The 23,372-nt window shown below is 40.4% G+C and overlaps 1 protein-coding gene across 8 annotated transcripts in view; it reads right to left on the bottom strand.

The window, feature by feature from the left end:
- rad18 (RAD18 E3 ubiquitin protein ligase) overlaps window positions 1–23,372 on the bottom strand; it is a 219,534-nt gene that overhangs the window by 186,842 nt on the left and 9,320 nt on the right. For 7 of the 8 annotated variants that reach the window (XM_048606426.1, XM_048606423.1, XM_048606424.1 and 4 more), the window contains exons 2-3: window positions 22,678–22,777; window positions 8,197–8,381 (exon numbers count right to left, since the gene is read on the bottom strand). In XM_048606426.1, the coding sequence (XP_048462383.1) occupies window positions 8,197–8,381; window positions 22,678–22,777 (285 nt within the window). Of the gene's footprint in view, window positions 1–8,196; window positions 8,382–22,677; window positions 22,778–22,956; window positions 23,287–23,372 lie in introns of those variants that run through there. The other variant, XM_048606430.1, reaches the window with a different exon arrangement.

The following is a 23,372-nucleotide window of genomic DNA, read 5'->3' on the forward strand; positions in this document are numbered from 1 at the left end:
GTCAATTGATCCATGGGAGGAATCCCAGAATACCTTGTAAGCTGCATGATGGTTCCCCTGGGCCTAGAAGGGAGTATAATTAGTTGCATTTATTGTGAATACATTGTACATTCAAGGGGAATGGCATTCACCAAGCGTAGGATTGAGCAAAAGAAACCCATCATCTAAAATAACGGACAAGATCCTAAGGTCAGACTGCAACAAATACACACAGAACCAGAATGATTTCAGTATGGGATAACAAGGTGTAGAGCTGGATGAACACAGCAGGCCAAGCAGCATCAGAGGAGCAGGAAGGTTGACATTTCAGGCCTAGACCCTTCTTCAGAAATCTTCTTCAGCATGGGACTATTGTTCAGCCCAGAATTCCAATATACACCTCGACCCCAAGAGAACAATCAGGCAGACCCAAAACTCTAGAAATTAACTTTTATACCTCAGGCTACCAACACAGACACCAGACATTCAACTTCAATCAATATTCATTCACCGAGATATTGGGTGTTCAATTTCAATCAGAATCCATTTACACATACTCTTAACTATCAGGAAGCCAAGTGACCTCAAAGTGAACACTAGAAACACAGTGGCAACACTGTTTTGAGAGGAGATAATGGAGCACACACTCTGTATAACTGCCAGGCCCAATCTCACCAGGAGAGAGCCTTTTCAAATAGCAAGTTTCTGCACAAACAGCTTCCCCACAGGCTTCCAGCCCCAATAAGCAGCTTCGAGACCAAGAACCAGAGGACGAACAGAGAAGCTGAATCGAGAAGCCGAACCAAGGGCATTTTCGCAAGAAAGGACATCCAAGAGAAAAGCCAACCAAGCACTATCCAAACAAGAGCTTCCACACATGGGCCTTTGTGAACCGAAAGAACCGACAACAAGAACCTCAACAGCCAGCTGTACTTTAAAACTGTGTTTTTCCTCAGTGGTCAGGTGAAACTCCCAAGTCCTCAAAGTTTTCAACCTAGCTAGCAAGGAGGGAAGGCGGGTGGTGACAGTGCAGGGACCTGAAGGGTAAGAGGCCTAATTAAAGTTGTGCAACTAAAACTGCACGTTTAGCTTTTAATAGAATTTAACCGGTGTTTAATTTAATAGCGTCTTCAATTACTGTCCTCTGTATAGTTGATTGTGTCAATTTCACTGCTTATCACAGTTGTCTTTATTTCTTGTATTATACTTACCTTTTTTATTTAGTAAACGCAGAAATTCTTTTGCCCTGAAACACCTGTCTACTGTCTTCTTCATTTCACATTCCCTAAATAAGCCCAGAGTCACAACCATGGATCTGGGGGTGATTCGAACCACATAAAAATCAGAAAATTACTGATCACAAATCAAAACCCTACACAAGGTAGAATTCTGCAGAAAATTCAGAGAGCTATAAGGAGGTTCCTTGGAATTCAAGCAGTTTCTGAAATATAGTTTAAAAGGAAAATTAAGACTGGAACTCATCCTGTCGGGACCCTTCAAAGTATAGGCTTAGACATGAGGCAGAATAGGTAGGGATTAAATTTGAATTGACAATCATGTATAGGGAGCATTATTTAAATCCTGATAAGTTGTTCTAGTCACCACAGAAAAATGATCTTGCATCTCAAAAGAAACAGAGCAGCTGAGAAGTTTGAGAAGTCCAGTGGTTCCCAGCATCACAGATACCTGGCTTCCGGAGTTGAGGGGGTTGGCTTATGAGGAGAGACTGAGTAGATTGGGATTATATTCATTGGAATTCAGAAGATTGAGGGGGGATCTTATAGAAACATATAAAATTATAAAGGGAATAGATAAGATAGAAGTAGAGAGGATGTTTCCACTGGCAGGTGAAGCTAGGACAAGAGGGCATAGCCTCAAGATTAGAGGGAGCAGATTTAGGACTGAACTGAGAAGGAATTTCTTCACCCAGAGGGTTGTTAATCTATGGAATTCCTTGCCCAGTGAAGTAGTTGACGCTACATCAGTAAACGCTTTTAAAAAAAAGGTAGATTTTTTTTGAACAATAAAGGAATTAAGGGATACGGTGAGAACGTGGGTAAGTGGATCTGAGTCCACGAAAGGATCAGCCATGATCTTATTGAATGGCGGAGCAGGCTCGAAGGGCCAGACGGCCTGCTCCTGCTCCTAGTTCTTATGTTCTTATGTTCAGCCAATTTCATTCACTCCATGTGATGTCAAGAAACTGTTGAAGCCACTGGATGCTAAAAGGCTATGGGTCCTGACAACATTCCAGCAGCAGTACTGCAGACTTGTGCTCCAGAACTTGCCACTCGCCCAGCCAAGCTCTTCCAGCATAGTTACAACACTGGCTTCAACCTGACATTGTGGAAAATTGCCTGGGTACATCCTGTACACAAAAAAAGCAGGACAAATCCAATCTGGCCAAAATACAGCTGCATCAGTCTCCTCTCAATCATCAGTGAAGTGACGGAAGGTGTCAGGAACGATGCTATCAAGCAGCACCTGCTCAGTGACGCCCGATTTGGGTTCCACCAGGGCCACTCAGCTCCCAACCTCATTACACCTTGACTCATAGCCAAAACAGTTGAATTTCTGAAGTGAGACGACAGTAATGTTGACCTTGACATCAAGACCGCATCTGACCAAGTGTAGCATCAAGGAACCCTAGCAAAACTGCAATCAATGGGATCAGAAGCAAACTCTCTGCTGGTTGGAGTCATATCTGGAACATAGGAAGGTGGTTGTGGTTGTCAGAGGGGAGTCATCTCAAATTGGATATATACTCACACAAAGCCTGATACCAGCTTTTATGTATTTGAACTAAGAACTACGATGAAATTTGCTAAAACTGAGGATGTTTCAACTGCAAATAAAACATTCAAAAATTACATGCAGAGAAACATGTACTCAGATTTCCAGCTTTGGGTTACCCAAATGACGTGAAATTAGTGAATTTTAGCGATGCTTCCCACGTCAATCTCCTGTTCAATTGCTCAAGTATGTCTGGGTTGTATTCTTGGTAGGTGAACATATTAACTCTTAGCCTGGGAAGCTATGAATATAAAAAAGATAGTTTAAAAGTACCTTGGCTGCAAAATTCTTGGCTCTAGTAGTAATAACTGACATGGGCTTTTAAGAGAGATGCTATATTGTGAGAATAGTTTGCTCACGTAGACAACCATTTTTTTATGGAATAATGTATATTCAACAAAAAATGTGACTGAGAAAAGATTAAGGATTCGCCTTGCTCGTATTAGTCATGCTAGAAAAAGATCTCCAAACTAAAATAGGTAAACACTAGTCAACAATGTTGTATTGCTTAACAAAGAGGATGGTTTATACAATCAAAGAGCACGGAAACAGACCCTTCGGTCCAACGAGTCCATGCTGACCATAATCCCAAACTAAACTAGTCCCACCTGCCTACTCTTGGCCCACATCACTAAACTCTTCCTATGCATGTATTTATCCAAATGTCTTTTAAACATTGTAATTGTACCCACATCCACCACTTCCTCAGGAAGTTCATTCCACACATGAACCATCCTCTGTGTAAAAAAAATTGCCCCTCATATCTTTTTTAAGTACCTCCCCTTAAAAATGTGTCCCCAGTCTTGAAATCCCCCATCCTACAGGGAAGACAACTACCGTTAACCCTATCTATACCCCGCATTATTTTATAAACTTCTATAAGGTCACCTCTCAAACTCCTATAATCCAGAGAAAAAAATCCCAGCCTGTCCAGCCTTTCTTTTTAACTGAAACCTTCTATACCCAGCAACATCCTGGTAAATATCTTCTGAACCCTCTCCAACTTAATAATATCATTCCTATAATTGGGTGAACAGAACTGGACACAGTAGTCCAGAAAAGGCCTCACCAACATTCTGTACAACCTCAACATGACTTCCCTACTGTTTGTCCAAAGAAACTACTGAAGATCCTAGCAGCAGGATCTCGCTATTAAAATGTGATATTCAGAATATGGAAAATCACTTTTTCAATTTTAAAACTTATTCCAGATGTTAAAAAAGAAGGGAAGCTGTTAATAGTTAATTTTATTATCAAAGTTAAGGATCAGATAGAACAGCACTGATTAATCACCCCCGTGAACTAAGACAGACTGCTAGGACACAGTGTTGGTTCGGGGAGATATGCAATATTTCATCTTGTAAATAAATCCAGTATTAAGTAACAAGACTGGTGCCTGGCTTCTTATTTCACAATATGGCCACAGAATGATTAAATACACAGCAGGGTCCAGACCCGAAACTTCAGCTTTCCTGCTCCTCTGATGCTGCTTGGCCTGCTGTGTTCATCCAGCTCTATACCTTGTTATCTCAGATTCTCCAGCATCGGCAGTTCCTACTATCTCTCAGGGTCATTTAGATCAGGTTTGAGTCCAAATCTGTTAAATTAACTAATCTTATTTAAGGCAGTAACAGGATTAAAATGATTAACACCTGTCAAAGAGTGGAAAATTCATCCTGTTTTTGAAGTTATGGAGAGGGTTGATGTTGGTCATGCAGTAGATTTTGTAAGTATGAACTTTATCATATAATAGAACATGGAAAATAGAAGCATTAAAAGGGGTGGTGATAACATGGTACATAATTGATTGAGGCAGGCAAATGAGAGATGTTTTTCAGATTGAACACTGGAGTCCACTAGAGCCAGTTTTGTGGTTGGTACTTACAATTGACATAGAATTGAATACAGAGAGTAAAATTTCAAAGTTTTGCAGATGATACAAGATAATAGTGAGCAGCAGAACAGCAGATTACAAGGGGACATAGACAGGCTGTTGATCAGTATGAAGTGAAACAAATTAGCAACTGCACTTGCAAATGAAGTGCAGTAATTGGCAGCTTTATGAGAAAACCTGGGATGAGGGATTAAAATTGGACAGCTGTTTCAAAGAGTACATAGGAATGCTGAACCAAATGGCCTCTTTCTGTGCTGTAAGATTCAGTGGTTAATGTTTCTCTGAGATTCTCCTCTTGATTTGCAAGAGGGGCTGAAAAAAGTCTCAAATCAAATTCGATCTTAATTACATGATATTTCTGAGATTTTGCTAGTATTTAGGGAACACATTTGCAACTCAATCCACTTACAATTGGAGCCACTAGATACTGGTGGCTGGAACAAATTCAATGTTTATTACATGCCTCTTTTGTGCAAACCACGCATGAAGCAATTTACAATTTCAGATTTGTGAATTAGCATTGCCCCCTCCACTTCAGAACAATGGTCACAGACAAGCCTTCCACTTGTGTCCCATAATCTGGATCACATCTCATTCCATTGATAAAAGGAAGTAACACACCTATATAGAACCTTTCAAGATATATATATTAGCTAAATAATTGGGGAGAACTCTACCTTCAAACAGTGCCACAAGATCTTTTACATCCATCTGAGGGGGCAGGCAGGACCTCACTTTAAAATCTCATCAAATATGTCATTAAAAGACTGCTTGATCTAGGAGCTGGTTCAGTTCTTACCCTGGATGGAGGCCAAAGTAATCCTGAATTTCTACACTAGCCCCATAAGGGCATTCTGGTTTAAACACAGGGGCTTTATGCCGCAGCTGTATAAAGTAGTGAGGCCACACCTGGAGTACAGTGTACAGTCTTGGTCTCCATACTAGAGAAAGAATGCACTCGCACTCGAGGGGTGCAGAGGAGGTTCACAAGGTTGATTCTGCAGTTGAGAGGGTCAGCTTATGAGGACAGACTGCATAGACTGGGACTATCCTCATTGGAATTTAGAAGAATGGAGGGGTTCTTATAGAAACATACAAAATTATGAAGGGAACGGATAAGAGAGAAGCAAGGAGATTGTTTCTATTGGTAAGTGAAACTAGAACTAGGGGGCATAGCCTCAAAATAAGGGGGAGCAGATTTAGGACTGAGTTGAGGAGGAACTGCTTCTCCCAAAGGATTGTGAATCCATGGAATTCCCTGTTCATTGAAGTTGAGGTTACCTTGTTGAATGTTTTTAAGGCAAGAATAGACAGATTTTTGAACAGTAAAGGAATTAAGGGTTATGGTGAGCAGGTGGGTAAGTGTAGCTGAGTCCACGAAAATATCAGCCATTATCTTATTGAAAGGTGGACCAGGCTCGATGGGCCAGTTGGCCTACTCCTGCTCCTATTTCTTAGGCTCTTATGTTGTCTCCCCTTCAAAGTATTTAATTATATAAACTGAATGCCTGCGTGATTGATAGATGTTGGAAATAACATCGACATAAAGGGACTGTCAACCCAGAGGCATTAACTGTAGAGCAGTTTAATGCTTTCTTGTTTCAATTGTTAATTCCCCTACAGACCCACTTTACTTTCCTTTCTATGAGCAAAAACAAGACCTGAAGAGCAGGAAAAAAAAATTACATGCCATAAGACACGTGAAATATTTAGATTTCTCACTTGAAGGTCAACAAGATTATGAGCAAAATACTTTGCATTGTTTCTAGAGTTATATTCAACTGTCAGCCAATTGGTTGTAAACACAGAAACACCAAATGCAAATTAAGTAAACCAGCCACAAATAAGCAAAATTCCACAGGTAATTGTTTTTTCCTCTTCTGCATGTAAATTGGCTGGACCCCTATAAACCATGAATGTCTTTTTATATTGCTCGTCAGGGAACTACGCAGACAGAAAATGAAGTAATTAAACATCTAACTCACGGTAAGAACAAGAACAGAAAATTTAAATGAGGTGCTTAAAATAACTAAGGATCTAGGTAGAGTGGATATAAAGGATCCATCTCCCTTTGTGGAGAGATTAATAACAAGGAGACACAGACATGAAGAAAATGGCAGAAGGTTTAGAGAGGAGTTGAGGAGAAATATTAGAGGGTTATGGGAATGTGGAATTTATTGACTGAAACATTTACACTTTTATAAAAGATATCTGGATATGCCCTTAAGCCCTGTAAGTAATAAGGTATTGAAGGAAGAGCTGAGAGCTGGAATTAGGCTCGATACTTCTTATTTAACTGGCACAGACACAATGCCCAAATCAGCCTCATCTGCCATAAATTTCAATCATTCTCCAATTCATAAGGCAGCTGGGTGCCATAACTGTCTTGGTTTATTTGTGATACACCTGTTCAGAGACAGCAGGATTATCAGTGTGCGCAGAAATGCGTCTCCCTAATGGTTAGTGTACAAATGTCAAACAACAGCATTTACACTGCACTTTTAAAGCATCAGTTTATATTCAATTTAAAGTCAAAATTTAAGAGCCACACAGAGTTTAAAGTTAAAATATAAAACCTCCCATTGTTCTGCATTTGTCTCAATTTGTGGAAACTAGCAGAACTTTGCGTTCTCATCCAGAATGTGAAGCAACATCTCCTTCCAAACCTCCAGGGATAAAGCAGCAAGTAAGAAAAATAAGTGCAAAATAGGGCTTGAATGGCTGAATTGCCATAAAGGAAGAGGCTGAGCATAATATTAGCACATAAACCAGTGCACTAAGCTTCAAAAGAAATCAGAGTAAGTACAGCTTTGTTCAACTTGCCAACATACACTTAAATTACTTGAAGGTTTCTATGCAACATAATGATGTCCATTAACTTCTAAGGCACTGGTTTTGATGTTCCACTTAGGTGCTCACCAGCTTGTGACTGCATCCCCTCTACTTTTGAGTTTAATGGACGGGAAAACCATGGCGAGCTAAATGCATTAGTATAAGTTATTGTGTTTACCCGCTGCTCTGAGCGTCTGACTGGAAGGGCTAAGGAGCTGACACTTCCAAATGGATCATTAATCACCGAGCTGAAGCATCATGCAGGAATGGATCACAATTTAGGAATTCAAGGTGGGCTAGGCAAGACTGCTTTGCCAAAAGGAAATCAGATCGCAAAATGCATTACTTGGAAGCAGGCAGGTATAGACAGGTCCAAAAAATAACTGGGGCCAATATGAATGGAGGAACACACACTGAGGTGGTGAATGGCTGACAGACTTCTGAAAAAGTGTTAACTGATCTTTTCCACAATTATCTTCACAATTCAGGATGTTTTGCGGTTCACATGCATTTTCAGAAGTTGAACTTAACTTTTTTTAAATTCTAATGTTCACTTGCATTTGATCAGCTAATCTTTGGTAGGAGGGGAAGTTGTTTCCATATGTCTCAGCTTAAATACGTATGAACATTAAGGATAAACTTACATAGAAAAAGAACATGCACATGCAATGTGGTTTTACTCCTGACAATTTACTCACCTGGTCTGGGGTTTAAGGAGTCACACTGCGAGTTGTATATCTGCACATATGTCTGGTGTCGTTTAACCATCTGTGCTTTGGTACCCTGAGTTGACAGTCCACATTCCTTTAACTTCTTCCGCAAATCTCGCTCAGAAAGCAGATTATACACTAGTTTAGGCAGCAGCTTCCTTTGGTTCACAGATCTTGAATAGAAAACAAACAAGAGAACACACCTTGTTAATAACTGCTCCCCAGAATGAGGTAGTTTTGATCACAGCAAAAACATAAAGGAAAGGAATCTGTTCCAGTCTCCCAGGTGCACCTGTTCTGTTGAAACTCTTCTACAACAGTGCTTCCGTTACATCAATCCTCCATTTTTCCCCAAATCAAGGATTTTGCGCCACTTTGGTTGCTCCTCAATCGCATCCAACTCCGATGATAAATCACCTAAGAAATTAAATTAAGTGCATGGCGCTTCAGGATCTACCCAAGAAAGAAAGCAAGTGGGATAAATGTTTCCTGTCAATTGAGGTGCTCATTCCATTAAGTCACCACTGCAATCTCATTGCACTCCACATTCTCACCAACTAACAACTTTCACGTGATCCTTGGAAAAATAATGGCAAAATACTGCGGGTGCTAGAAACCTGAAACACACAGAATGCTGGAGAAACACAGTAGATCTGGCAGCATCCGTGGAGAGAGAAACTGAGACAGAATCTCTTGAAGAATATCAATCAAAACATTACCGCCAGTGTGAATCTTCGTCAAGAACTTTACTATCCGTTCACTAGAAACTGCATTGTTCATCTTTGCATTTACCTCATCAGAAATTTCACAGAATATAGCCGCAAGTTAGATGAAAGCCCTAGGAATCTGGTAAACATAATCCGATGCCATATACATTTAACTTTCAGCCCAAGAGAAGATAAGTTCACTAGCCCTCATTTTAAATGATTCTGAAAAGAGCTGTAAAATGAGATTAGTTTTTGATTGTTCTCATGGGTCACATATGCTCTTCAAACGTATACCTAGATGGTTCTATTTCCATACCAATGCTTTTGTATCTTATGTCTAAAACGAAAGTCGGGCACTCTTAATGATTACCCAATGTTAACTACCAAGACAGAAGGGTCCCAATAGCAAATAATGAGAGTTCCACTATAAAAATAAAATGCACGTGCTGCTAGAAGGGGAAAAGAAAGAGAAAGACAATAAAAAGTACAAATAAACATTGCTCACAGCAACACGTACCCAATATGGTGATATTATATGTTAACCTAGCCCTATGCTTTAAAAGACAAAGTGAAAAAGGAACAAATTAGAAATTAGAAAATTAGACGCAGGATGTAACTGGGGAAATATTCCACTTCTTCACAGTCAATGCGAATATGATTTAGATGCTGAAACTATAAGACTATTGTTCTAAGAAACTGACCAGATGAGGGTGATGAGGATCAGGGCACATTCTAAACGCATCCGCTTTTTATCAAACTGAATATAGTTTTGTTACCTGACCTGGTCTGCAAACACAGCAGTTTAAATTATCTATAAATTCCTAAAGATAAAGTTCAACTAAAATAGGTTCTGCAATCATTTGTAAAAATCACAAAGTTAATCTTTGTACTGTCTACCTCTGATAGCTCAAAGTCAATTTTCGCATCAAAAATTTAATTGAATAAACAAGTAGAAATTTAATGCTAAAAATACCAAATTATATAGAATCATTTGAATTAAATGACTTCAAATGAAAATGAATAAACTGCAATGGCTTAATTAAGGCACAAACTTCCTCTCAGTTTGCTTTAAAAGAAGTGGGAGTAATGATCATCAAGTTTAGATGATCTAGTTTAGGGTGGCATGGTGGCTCAGTGGTTAGCAACACTGCCTCACAGTTCCAGGAACCTGAGTTCGATTCCACCCTTGGGCGACGTCTGTGTGGAGTTTGCACGTTCTCCCCTAGTCTGCGTGGGTTTCCTCCAGGTGCTCTGGTTTTCTCTCACAGTCCAAAGACGTGCATGCTAGGTGGATTGGCCATGCTAAATTGCCTGTAGTGTTCAGGGATGTGTAGATTAGGTGGGTTATACGGGAATGGGTCTGGGTGGAATGCGTCAAGGGTTGGTGTGGACTTGTTTCCACACAGTAGGGATTCTATCCTTTGTCCTGGTTATTTGGTTCACGTCTCCGTGATGCCTCTGTCAATGAAGGTCTTAGATAACCACTTGCAGATTCACAAAAATAGGACCTGTACTAGCAGCAGAATTCAACTAGCCTAGACCAGGTATTTAGCCCTGTGTGACAGAGTGGATAATAAGGAATAGGTCCCTTTAATTCAGTGGTACTCCAATACACAACACTGCATTTTGGTAAAACAAACGAAGGGAAGACTAACACAATTAAAAGTAGGGCCTTGGGTAGTGTTGTAGAACAGAGAGACCTAGGGTTTCAGGTACAGAATTCTTTGATGTTTGCATTACATGTAGACAGGGCAGTTAAGAAGGCATTTAGCATGCTTGCTTTCATTGCTCAGACCATTGAGTATAGGAGTTGGGACATTATGTTGAGGTTGTACAGGACATTGGTGAGGCCTCTTCTGGAGTACTGTGGCCAGTTCTGGTCTCCCTGTTATAGGAAGGATATTATTCAGCTGGAGGAGGATCAGAAGAGATTCAGCAGGGTGTTGCCAGTAATGGAGAGTTTGAGTTATAAAGAAATACTGGATAGGCTGGGACTTTTTTCACTGGAGTGTAGAAGGTTGAGAGGCGACCTTATAGAGGTTTATAAAATAATGAGAGATATAGATAAGGTGAATGGCAGGTGTCTTTCCTTCAGGTGGGGCTTTCAAGACTAGGGGGCATATTTTTAAGGAGAGAGGAGAAAGGAGAAAGATTTAAAAAAGGCATGAGGGGCAATTTTTTTTAAAACAGAATGGTTCATGTGTGGAATGAACTTCCAAAGGAAGTGGTAGATGTGGGTACAGAAAACATTGAAGACATTTGGATAACTACATGAATAAGAAATGTTTGGAGGGCCAAGTACATCCAGGTGGGACTAGTTAATTTGAGATTACGGTCAGCATGGACTGATTGGACCGAAGGGTCTGTTTCCATGTTGTATGACTATGACTGTACAATATACTTTTGTCATTAGCAATTATTAAGTAATGGTTTGCTCTGACAGACTAAGATTTTCACACAGATTGAAACCAAACATCAGAGACTAAGTGTAACAGAAAGTCTACATCATGCTTCACAACAATTAAATTTGCGACTTGAGATATTAAGCAGAAATATTAGAATTTCTTTTCTCTGAATTCCTGAAACAATAATTTGTCATGTCACCAAACTCAAGGCCGTACAGCTTCATGATCAATCATGCGCTTTTAAGGCTGTATTATAATGTTTGTAGAGACCGATAACTTTTTTTTAAAAAATGTGACTGACTGAAAGGAGCGCTTAACAAAATTTCAAGTTTTACTAAATGCTGCTTTCATAGGTAACTTACAAACTATATGCTTTAAACTACAGAAAAGATTCCCCACTTAACTTTAAAGACAGAACAAAAATTCCCATCTATTTACCCTCTCCCTTAACTGGATCCTTCCTTCTTCAGAAACTTGTTCAAAGCTACTCTTCATGGGTTTCCTGTCCTTTCTCCTTTTGACTTCCAAGATGAGGGTTACACTGGAGATTCTGCCTCTAATCTTCCATCTTAGTTTTAGTCCACATTAATTTAAATCTGTTAATCTGAGTACAAGCTCCACTTGCATTTAGCACACTAAATAACAGGGACCGGCTCCCTGTCTCTCTTAGCTAACTTGACACTGACTTATTTTCTAAATCCCCAATTCCATTCTATCTGTAATGAAATAGACAGTTTAAAGTATAATCATTTATTAAGTATGATATTCCTAACGTCCCTCTGTGAAGCCTAGAGAGTAACAGTCTAGCCAAAGTCATGGCAGATGCCCTTGCTATTACCCACAGGTGAGAATATCTTGCACCTTCTTCTCAGCAAAACAACCTGGGCCCCCATTACCCACGAGGAACCAAACAACCCAACATGTTGCTAGGCTGGATTCAGAACAGGTCATAGATAATACAGTACAAAATTGAAGAGGCAGTCTGAAACATAATCACACAAACTTCATATCTGGAACAACTATAAAACTGAAGACAAAGTGTGAATCTGACATACAGACTCATGTGAGCAGCCTACACATGGTGTCATGGTATGGTCCACTAAACAGGGCTCTCATGACAACATCTTTGGACAGTGGAGTGCTTAAGTCATGGTACAATATATTGCATCATGCAGACAATACAAAATAGTCAGTCTATCCATCAATCCAATTTTATCTAAAGTCTCTGCACGTATATTCAGCTTTCAGCATAAATCCTGCTAATCTGCCATTTTATGCAAGGATCAATCCATTCCCTCAAGCCTTTTTCTCTACAGGTAGGAATATAGTCCTTTTAAAAGATGATAGTAGATCTACAGCCCAAATGATGGGAAGTGGGGTTGGTGACTACGCGCAATAATTACAAAATATCTTTGGCAGACAGAGTGATGAGGAGTTACCAAATGCCAACTTCAAGATTTGATAAGTCCCTATAAATCCAATAAGTATCTATAAAGCCCTTTTGTGGTGCAGTAGTAGTGTCCATACTCCTGGACTGGGAGGCCAAGGTTCAAGTCCCACCTGCTCAAAGGTGTGTAATAATATCTCTGAACATGTTGATTAGAAAAAATAGATTAATTTTTTAAAAATTGAAGCATTTCAACAAGAGGCTTGCAGTGTCGATGGAACAGCTGTTCAGTCGAAGTTGTTGCAAAGGAGAGGACAAGAGTGTGAAATAAAAATAATTAAGGTGATAATAACTTGGTGCACAAAGTGGAAAACAAAACTGTTGATGCAATTTCTCGTAGAATACAGAACATTAAGATTCCCCAAACTATTCATGCTTCTCGTTATAACCTTTTACACCCATAACTTCATTCAGCAAAGTTAGCGTTTCAGGTCAACGAACCCGAAACGTTAACTCTTGTTTTTACCTTCACAGATGCTGCCAGACCTGCTGAGCTTTTCCAGCAACTTTGTTTTTGTTCCTGATTTACAGCATCCGCAGTTCTTTCGGTTTTTACTTCATTCAGCCACCTAGTTTAAAGCGTTAACTGCTATTGTTAATGTTCGACTTGTGGGGAATAAATTTTATTTCCAGCTGCTATGATTTAGAGTGTCCTCTCACTTGTCCAACATTCTAAAAGTGTACAACATGCCAAAGGATCAAACAAAAAGCCCTTAATACCATATTTCACTGGATTGTTTATGCACAATCCTTCTTCACTTCTGGGAAGTTAACACAATATACCCTTCAGTGGACTGCAGTTAAGGAACAACCGCCAATAAAACAGAGCTTTTGAACAGTAGTGTGACACGCTATAAGGCAGTTTTAAAAGCTTCATATAACATGCAATTTAATCACACTCCACAAAAATTATAAAAAGCCTATTTATTACATGGGCAAGGAATGTTTATAAACATTAATGGAAGAACATAGCTTGGAGGAATAGACTACTTTCAATGGATATTCACCAGATTTAGCAGATCCGTTAGGATTCTGTTCCAGAGCTTAACGCCTGAACTCTATTCAGCCAAGTAAAAAGTCCTGTTGAAAAAGTTCCTTTGGCTAACTTCACATGACCACCTAACACTGATTTCCCAGACTCCAAGATATCAAGGGGAACTTTCTGTCCTTGTGGCCTCTTGAATTCAGGGCGTTTCCATTGGGGGACCCTGCAACCTTCAGGACTCAACATTAAGTTCAATAATTTTAGAACCTGAAAGACCTTTAATTACCGCCATATCCCAGACCCTACCATGACACGACACGACATGAGCTGCATTCAGCACAGCCAAGTCACTTTCACCTAATTATGGTCCCCATTATCTGCTTTTCTTTCTCCCTGGCTTAAGATCAACCATCCTTTAGTCCATCCAATTGTCATTTTCTCTATGTCTGGACTCCATCCCCATCTATCCGCTCACTTCTCCACTCCCCTCCCCAACCCCAACCCCAACCCGTCTTCAACATATAAACCACTTTTCCTACAATCAGTTCTGAGGAAGGGTCACTGGCCTGGAAACGTTTACTTGGCCTTCTCACCACAGATGCAGCAAGATCTGCTGAGTTCATCCAGAAATTTCTGTTTCTGTTTCAGATTTTCAGCATTCGTAGTTCTTGGACTTGACAGGGTTGATATCAAGAGGGTATTTCCATTGTCTGAGGAGTCTAAATCTACGGGACATAGTCCTTCCACCACAGCCATAGCTGCTCAGACATTGTGCATAATTATAGATAACGAATAGTAGATATTTGGTAACAAAGGAATTAAGAGATATACAGTTCATGGAAGCTGGTGAAAATTTATGCCTCATTAAATGATGAAGTAACCTTAGAAAGGTAACTGCACTACTCCTATTTTTATTTATGTTCTTGACGTAGAGTCATACCCAACTTGATTTTTAACCTTTTGCAATTTCAAACCATTTCCACCTCCTCCATCTCATCATTTCCCAACACTGGGATGTTTTGAAATGGTGTATCTTTTCATTTAGATAAATTTCTTCTTCAAACTCAAGTTTATATCCAAGTCTTTGAATCATCCCGGTCTTACTCCAACGCAATAATTTTATTTTGTAGGTCATGTACCCAAAATTTCAATTATCCTATGGTGCCGTGCTAGTGTCCCTACCTCTGATCCAGGAGTCCCAGGTTCAAGTCCTACATGCCCTGGAAGTGTGTATTACCAGCTCTGAACCAGGTTAATTAGAAATTATCTATAACTTCAGATCTTGGATACTTCGATTTTGATGTTTTGCTTTTCAGCTCCCAGCAACAATGAATTTAACCCTAATTCATAGCAGTGTACTCAATTATTATTGTAATTTGACGATTTCTGCTTTTGTCATGCAGTTATGTTTGTACATCCCCTTTAAATAATTTTACTATTGTTTCTCATTATCATCCATTAAGTGTACGAAGCTTGTAGATCCATGTTGGCTGTGGCATGCACTGATGAAAAGAGTAATTCCACAGCATGCATATAAAAGCACGTATTACAAAAATATACAAACAGGAATGATTACCAGATGTCTTCTTGGGGATTTAATTTATATTTTGTGTAAAGTATCAATTTAATGACTCAATGCATAAATCTGTATAAACGAGACCACCAGATATCCATCACTAAATACTACGTTTAATAATCAAACCTACAAGTTACATTAAACCTGACATTCGTTATTTGCCCAATATATTCAGTGAAACTGGCTGTTCTCAATCATACAGCAAGTAAACAACCTACATGGCTATGGATAACGAAGAACACAGAGTGCACAAATGACTTTTAAAAAAAAACACATTTAGTCCAATTCAGCCAGACCTACCACAGATCATAAACAAATTATATGATGAAGTGCCCTCCCAGATCTATATGTTTTAGAATGGGGGAAAGGCTAATTTTAATAAGGTAAGACAGGGCCTTCTGAAGTGGACTGGGAGCAGCTACTTGCAGGAAAATCCACATCAGAGTAGTGGGAGGGACTCAAAAGGGTAACAGAGAGATTGCAGGCCCACTATATTCCTGTTAAGTTGAAGGGTGAGACCAACAGGTTCAGAGAACCTTGGACATCCAAGGATATTAGCTGACAAGCAGATACCTAGGCCTCAAAACAGCGGATGCTCTACAGTATAGAAATTGCAGGGGGTTGCTTGAAAAGAAATTTGGAGAGCAAAGAGGGGATATGAAAAACACCGGCAAGAAAATCAAAAGGCATTTTGTAAGTATAGTAGGCGAAAAGAATAACCCAGGAAAGAGTAGGGTGCATTAGAATCCAAAGTGGCAATCTGTGTGCAGGCAGGAAGACATGGCTAAGGTTTTAAATCAGTACTTTCTCAATGTAGAAATGGGACGATGCAGGTTTGGAAATCAGGGAGAGGGTCTGTGATATACTTGAACAAATTAGCATTGAGAGAGGACGTATTAGTGGTTTCAGTGGGCTTTAAAGTGGGTGTCAGGTGAGGACAGGGTTGGGTTCAGGTATAATATCTGCGTTCAAACTGCCTCAATAAAAATGGTCACATTTCAATGATGGCATTGCCCTAGAAAGTCAAGGGCAGCAGATAGATGGGAGCATCATCAATTGCAGGTTCCTCTCCAAGCCACAAAACATTTCATCTTGAAGCTATATTGCCATTCTGGGATCAAAATCCTGGAACTCCCTCCCTAACAGCACTATGAGTATTATTGATACTACATGGACTTCAGCACCTCAAGAAAGCAGTTCACCACCATCTTCTCAAGGGCAATTAGGGATGGGCAGTAAGTGATAAAGTAGCCAGTGACAACTGCATCCTGCGAAAAAATAAATCATAAAAAATTAGGACGAGGAACAAAGTTTAACGATTCTCCAAAACTGATTCCTAGCATCAAACAAGAGGGGTCCAAAAGTAACTGGTTCAAAATTTGCAGATGACCAGAAATGTTTCAGGATAGTCAACTTTGAGGAAAATAGCAAAAGACTTCAGGAGCGCAGGAACAAGCTTGCAAAATGGGTGTACGTGGCAGATGTAATTCAACACACAAGCCAAGAGGTGACACAGTTTGGCAGGAAGAGTTCAGACAGGCAATACAAGCCCAATGTACTATTTATGAGGCAGCACAAGAATAAAAATATTTCCTGAAGGTGTCAGTGTGCAAGTCTTTGAAGGCAACAAATCAGATTAACAAAAGGAGTCAATAAAATAGACAAGATCCTGCACCTTATAACCAGAACTACAGAATACAAAAAAGGAAGTAAGTTACACTAAACCTATGTAAACACTACTTTGGCCACAGATTCTAGATACTAAATTGTAGAAAGGATGCAAGTGCTTTGGTGGACACAGAAGAGCTTTGCTAGAATTGTTTTGAAAACGAAAGATTACACATGGAAAAGTTGAGCTTGTCCTCCTTGCAGCAAAGTAGGCTGAGAGGGGATTAAACGCAGACGTCTAAAGTACAAATGGTCTAGATATTGCTTCCAAAGGTCTGTAGAAATGATAACTGGAGGACACAAATTTAATGTGATTGGCAAAAGCACAAGCGGTAACATCAGAGAACAATAAATTCTTTACACGTAAAATAATTGTGATTTAGAATGTTCTTCCCAATAGGGAAGTGGTTACACATGTAATGGGAGACTTTAAAAAAAAACTGATTTAATAATTGAAGCAGAAATACTTGCATAGACACCAGCAAAGAACAAGTGGGACTAATTGAATCACTCTCAAAAGAACAGGCACATAACCCGAAGGCCCAAATACACTCCTTCAGTGCTGCCTATTCTACAATTTTCTACCCTATGATGGAAATAGGACATAGAACATAGAACAAAGAACATTACAGCGCAGTACAGGCCCTTCGGCCCTCGATGTTGCGCCGACCTGTGAAACCAATCTGAAGCCCATCTAACCTACACTCTTCCATTATCATCCATACGTTTATCCAATGACCATTTAAATGCCCTTAAAGTTGGCGAGTCTACTACTGTTGCAGGCAGGGCATTCCACGCCCTTACTACTCTCTGAGTAAAGAACCTACCTCTGACATCTGTCCTATATCTATCACCCTTCAATTTAAAGCTATGTCCCCTCGTGCTAGCCATCACCATCCAAGGAAACAGGCTCCCACTGTCCTTCTATCTAATCCTCTGATCATCTTGTATGTCTCTATCAAGTCACCTCTTAACCTTCTTCTCTCTAATGAAAACAGCCTCAAGTCCCTCAGCCTTTCCTCATAAGACCTTCCCTCCATACCAGGCAACATCCTGGTAAATCTCCTCTGCACCCTTTCCAATGCTTCCACATCCTTCCTATAATGCGGCGACCAGAACTGTACGCAATACTCCAAGTGCAGCCGCACCAGAGTTTTGTACAGCTGCAACATGACCTCATGGCTCCGAAACTCAATCCCTCTACCAATAAAACCTAACATACCGTACGCCTTCCTAACAACACTATCAACTGGGTGGCAACTGTCAGTGATCTATGCACATGCACACCGAGATCTCTCTGCTCATCCACACTACCAAGAATCTTACCATTAGCCCAGTACTCTGTATTCCTGTTACTTCTTCCAAGTGTCAAGTCCCTGTGAAACTTGATTTAGCTAATGGAACAAATTCACAGTCCTTATGTAATCCACTGGGTTTTCTGATTCCTTCTGGCCACTCTGCCATCATAATCAGGCCTCCTTCCATTTCAGCAGCACTAACAAAAATAACAAGCCTCCAAACTCGCAATCAGCTGGAAGCAGGCTTTCAGAATTCACAATAGTAAAGAACACAGCTTAAAAGATTACAACACTGCGCTGCGGGAAAGGAAAACACTTACAGCTTCAGTAAACAATTTGATCATGTCTGTGACATTGGAGATAACAACCAAGGCTAGGCAGCCTGTGGAAGGTGATGCCTGTCTGGACTTAAATCTACTGATGCTTTGTTGCACATGCTTTTGTTCTGGTAAGTCTGGCTTCTGACCCCAAGAGACCGCGTGGGAGAAATGACCAAGTTCCACATGAAACGGTTTGGCAGCTAAAAGAGTTAGGAAGTTCTCTTGCAAATCAATGGCCAAGTAATCTCAAAAAGCATTTTGAGATGCCACAAAAAAGTTGGATAAAAGTATGCAGGTAACTCAGGTGGAGCCATGTCTCCCAAACAGTAAAGTTACAAAAGAAGTCAATGACAAACTACACACATAATCACAGGGATCTATTCCTGCACAGTAAAGTAAAAGTTGAAGAAACTATTGACAGAGCAGACACAACAGATTGAAGTCTGTGAGAAAGGAAGATGTGCATCAGATATAATGGCTTTTCCATGTTTCTAAGTCTGTTCATAGAACCACAAAAAAACATACGGCACAAAAAGAGGCTATTTAGCCCAGTGTCTGTGGTGGTTGAATAAACTAGCCACCCGTTCTAAATCCACTTCCCAGCACCTGATCTGCAGCCTTGCAGGTTACAGATCTTTAGGGCAGATCCAGGTCCCTTTTAAATGAGTTGAAGGTTTTGACCTCAGCCACAAAACTGGACAGTAAATTCCAGACACCTTCACCCTCTAATGCAACATCTTTTTCCCCTCATGTCCTCTCTAATCCTTCTACAAATCAATTTAAATCCGTGCTCCTTTGGAATCGAAGGGGAAATAGGCCTTCCCTGTTCATTCTATCCAAGCCCCTCATTATTTCATACACCTCAATTAAGTTATCCTTTACCCTCCTCTGCTCTCACGGAAACAACCCCAGCCTATCCAATCTTTTCTCATTGCTACAACATTCAAGTCCTGGAAACAGTCTTGTAAATCTCCTCTGTAATATCTCAAGAGCAATTAGGTCTTTCCTCAAACGTGGTGACCAGAATTGTACACATAACTCCAGTGTCTTATATACTTCTAGTGTCACATCCTGCTCTTGTATTTCATATCTTGCACAATGAAGGAAAATATCCATGTGCCTTAGTTACCATCTTATCTGCCTGTCTGGACACTTTCAGAGCCTGTGGATATGCATTTCAGGTCTCTCACTCCCTTTAATCCTCTCTATATCCTCCCATTTTCTTGTGCATTCCATAGTTTTGTTTGTCCTCCCCAAATACATGTCCTTGCAATTCTCCAGATTGAATCCCATTTGCCACTTTTCTACCCGAACAACGAAGCCACTGATATCAGCAGCAGTGGACAGCCATCTCTTCATTGTAAACCACGTGGCCAATTTGGGTGTTGTCAATGATGCTGCCCACATCTAAGTCTAAATCAATAACATATACCACAAACAAGAGGAGAGCCAACACTGTGGAACACCACTGGAAACTGCATCCAATCCCAAAAACCTCTGTAAATCACTATCCTTAATACAGAAATATAAAATTGCTGGAAACACACAGTCAGTCCATTGGTAATCAGAAGATAAAAGATCAGTTTAGCTGGAGGAAATTTCTGCTCCTTCAGTACCTGATGTCAGACAGGAAGTCCAACAACTAACGGGTAGCTGGAGGAATGATCAGAGTTGGTGTCAAGTAAAGCTGTATGTATGGTTAATTGACGCTGGGTTTTTTTTTGAGTATCACACAGGGGCAGGAAGCATGCAGATGAGAAAGAAGATGTGGAGGAGGTAAAGAATAGATCTTTGGAAGTCACTAGAGGTAATGTTATATGGGCAGCAACATTAGCCAGAGAATCAGTTGTGTTGGCTACAACTGGATAGATAAGAATGGTTACATTCTGACCGAACTGAACAACAGTGGGAATGTATTGGAAACATCGATTATGTCAATGCCTGCAAATCGAGAAAGACAAGGAGGAAAAGTTTACGTTTCTCATAGTTACACGTAATGTCATTTACAACTTTAGTAAGAGCTGTTTCAGTCTTGATTCAGTCAGCAACTCCTTTGGTAGTCCAAGCACTGAACATATTCACATGAGGCTGCTAATGTATATTTTTTAAGAACAAAGACTATTCTATATTAAAGGGGGAAAAAGCAAACCATTTCACACTGTACAAGATTAGACAAAACAGCCTTGTTACAAATATCAAAAATAACAATGCAACATTTGCCCCCGACACCAACATCACAGATGCTCACACTTTAGAGATGGGTTACCCTGTTTCCACTTTAAAGTTCTTTGATCAATGGGTACAGCTGTATTTAGTTTCTTTTCAGCAAATCTCTGTGGCTCTCAGTATTAGCTCGTTTCATTTATGTGTCTTCATTAAACCCTTAAACAAACTTTGAACACAGTTCACTGACTTAACATGTGTCCCTTAATCTCTTATGTTCAACAGCCAGTCTTTTGTGTTTTATTCTCTCATGGGACATAGGCATCGCTGGCTGGGCCAGCATTTATTGCCTGTCCCTAGCTGCCCTTAAGAAGGTGGTGGCAAGCTACCTTTTTGAACTGCTGCAGTCCGTGGACAGCAGATGGACCCATAAGGCGGTTATGGAGGGAATACAAGGATTTTGGCCCAGCAACTGTTAGAATAGCGAGTGTCTTGGAGCGGAATTTTGCAGGTTGTGGTGTATCGGCTGGAAGTGGTCATGGTTTTGAAAAGGTGCTGATGGTTAATATGTGCAGTGCTGCTACTGAGCATCAGTTATGGAGAGAGTCGTGGTGCCAACCAAGCAAGATGCTTTATTCTGGAGTTGTTGAGTGCTTTTGGGGCTGCACCCATCCAGGCAAGTGGGGAGCATTCCATCACACTTCTGACTTGCACCTTGTAGATGGCGGACAGGCTTTGGGGAGTCAGGAGGTAAGTTAGTCACCTCAGTATTCCTAGCCTCTGAACTGCTCATGTAGCCACTGAATTTATATGGCAAATCCAGTTGAGTTTCTGGTAATGCCCAGGATATTGATAGTGGGGGATTCAGTGATGGTAACACCATTAAATGTCAAGGGGGCAGTGGTTAGATTGACCCTTATTGTTGATGTTTATAGACTGGCATTTGCATCACGCGAATGTTACTTGCCACTTGTCAGACCAAGCCTCGACACTGTTCAGATCTTGTTCCATTTGACATGGACTGCTTCGGTATGTGAGGAGGTGCTGAACATTGTACAATCATTGGTGAACGTCCCTAATTCTGACCTTATAGTGGAGAGAAGGTCATTGATGAAGCAGCTGAAGATGGTTGGGCCTCGGAAACAACTCTAAGTAACTCTGCAGAGACTTCCTGGAACTAAGATGACTGACCTCCTACATTCACGATCATCTTCCTATGTGCCAGGTATGCCTCCAACTGGTGGCTGAAGTCCATCTGGTGGTTGGAGTCTTCTATTGCAAGCCTGTCAATGTTTATATCTAAAAGGTAACTAAGAGGTAAGGTGTATCAACTATTGCCTTTTTACCTTTCACCTAGGCTTCAAGTTACTCCATATTGCTGGGAGCAAAGCTTCTTCTAAATTTGAAAGATCATCTGCAATCTGTACAAGTTTAACAGGATTCCCAAGAAAACAGAACTGTCTGATCTCTGGTGTTAATTTGCAATCCGATTCAGTACACTGGTACTATCTATGGAGTAAAGTTCCTCCTCAGCTTCAATATTAGATAGCCCAAGCTACTTCAGAACTCAACGTGGTTGATATCAACAAGTGCACTGAACAGAAAATAATCCTATCTCCATGGTTAGTATTCCTCATCTTGATAAGCACAAAAAGCATTGTCTCCTCAAAGGCTGTGTGGAAAAAGTACAACAATATCATGAGCTGTACCACATTCTTCGACTCAATGTACGGCACCCAGTCCATTACCCTCTAAGGAATGCACGAGCGATAAGCTATTGATCTAAAAAGACTTTTGCTTTTGAGGAATTAAAAATGATTGGTTAACAGGAAAAACATGGATAGTGTGACAAGATAGCCCATCTCCCAGCAGTAATTCACTGAGCAGCCGTGCACTGTACCTTTGAAGACTTTCTTTCTTCTCTTCTCTTATTAAGCAGCTGTCAAGGTGCTTATTTATGTTGTTTTCAGGTATGGCAACTGCACAGACTGGGCAATTCACTGTGAGACAAAAGGAACACAAAGATTATTAAGCATCACACAGTAGATTATTTGGTCCCCACAAAGCTACGTAGTCTTTTTCGAACTAGAATGGTTCCAGTGCATTTTCATAATGCACATAGATAGGGAGAGCGCTTAAAGAGGATCGGGATGAGGGTGGTACACACAGAAGTGCCTACCTTTCCTGCTTGGAATGAAGCAGGATTGAATTCGAAGATCCTTGCAGTAGGCAAGGGACATGACACATGCCAACACACCTTCCTAAGATGAGCCTGGACACTGTGTGTGATGTTATTCTTAGATTTTTCAACCATGACTGAGCCTACATTTTAACAAATATCATCCTTTCCAGAGACAGTCAGCAGACAACAAACACAAGCACAAACCCAAAGAAATATTTCTTTTCCCTGTCCAAGAACACAGTAGTAATAGAGTCCCCATTGCCCAGTACAGAGCAGCCAACTCAGTGAAGACACAGAGAGAGAGACACAGAGAGAGACACACACACAGAGAGAGAGAGAGAGACACACACACACACACAGAGAGAGACACACACACACACACAGAGAGAGACACACACACACACACAGAGAGA

Source organism: Rhincodon typus, chromosome 16 (genome assembly GCF_021869965.1).
Source record: "Rhincodon typus isolate 14 chromosome 16, sRhiTyp1.1, whole genome shotgun sequence".
NCBI lineage: Eukaryota > Metazoa > Chordata > Chondrichthyes > Orectolobiformes > Rhincodontidae > Rhincodon > Rhincodon typus.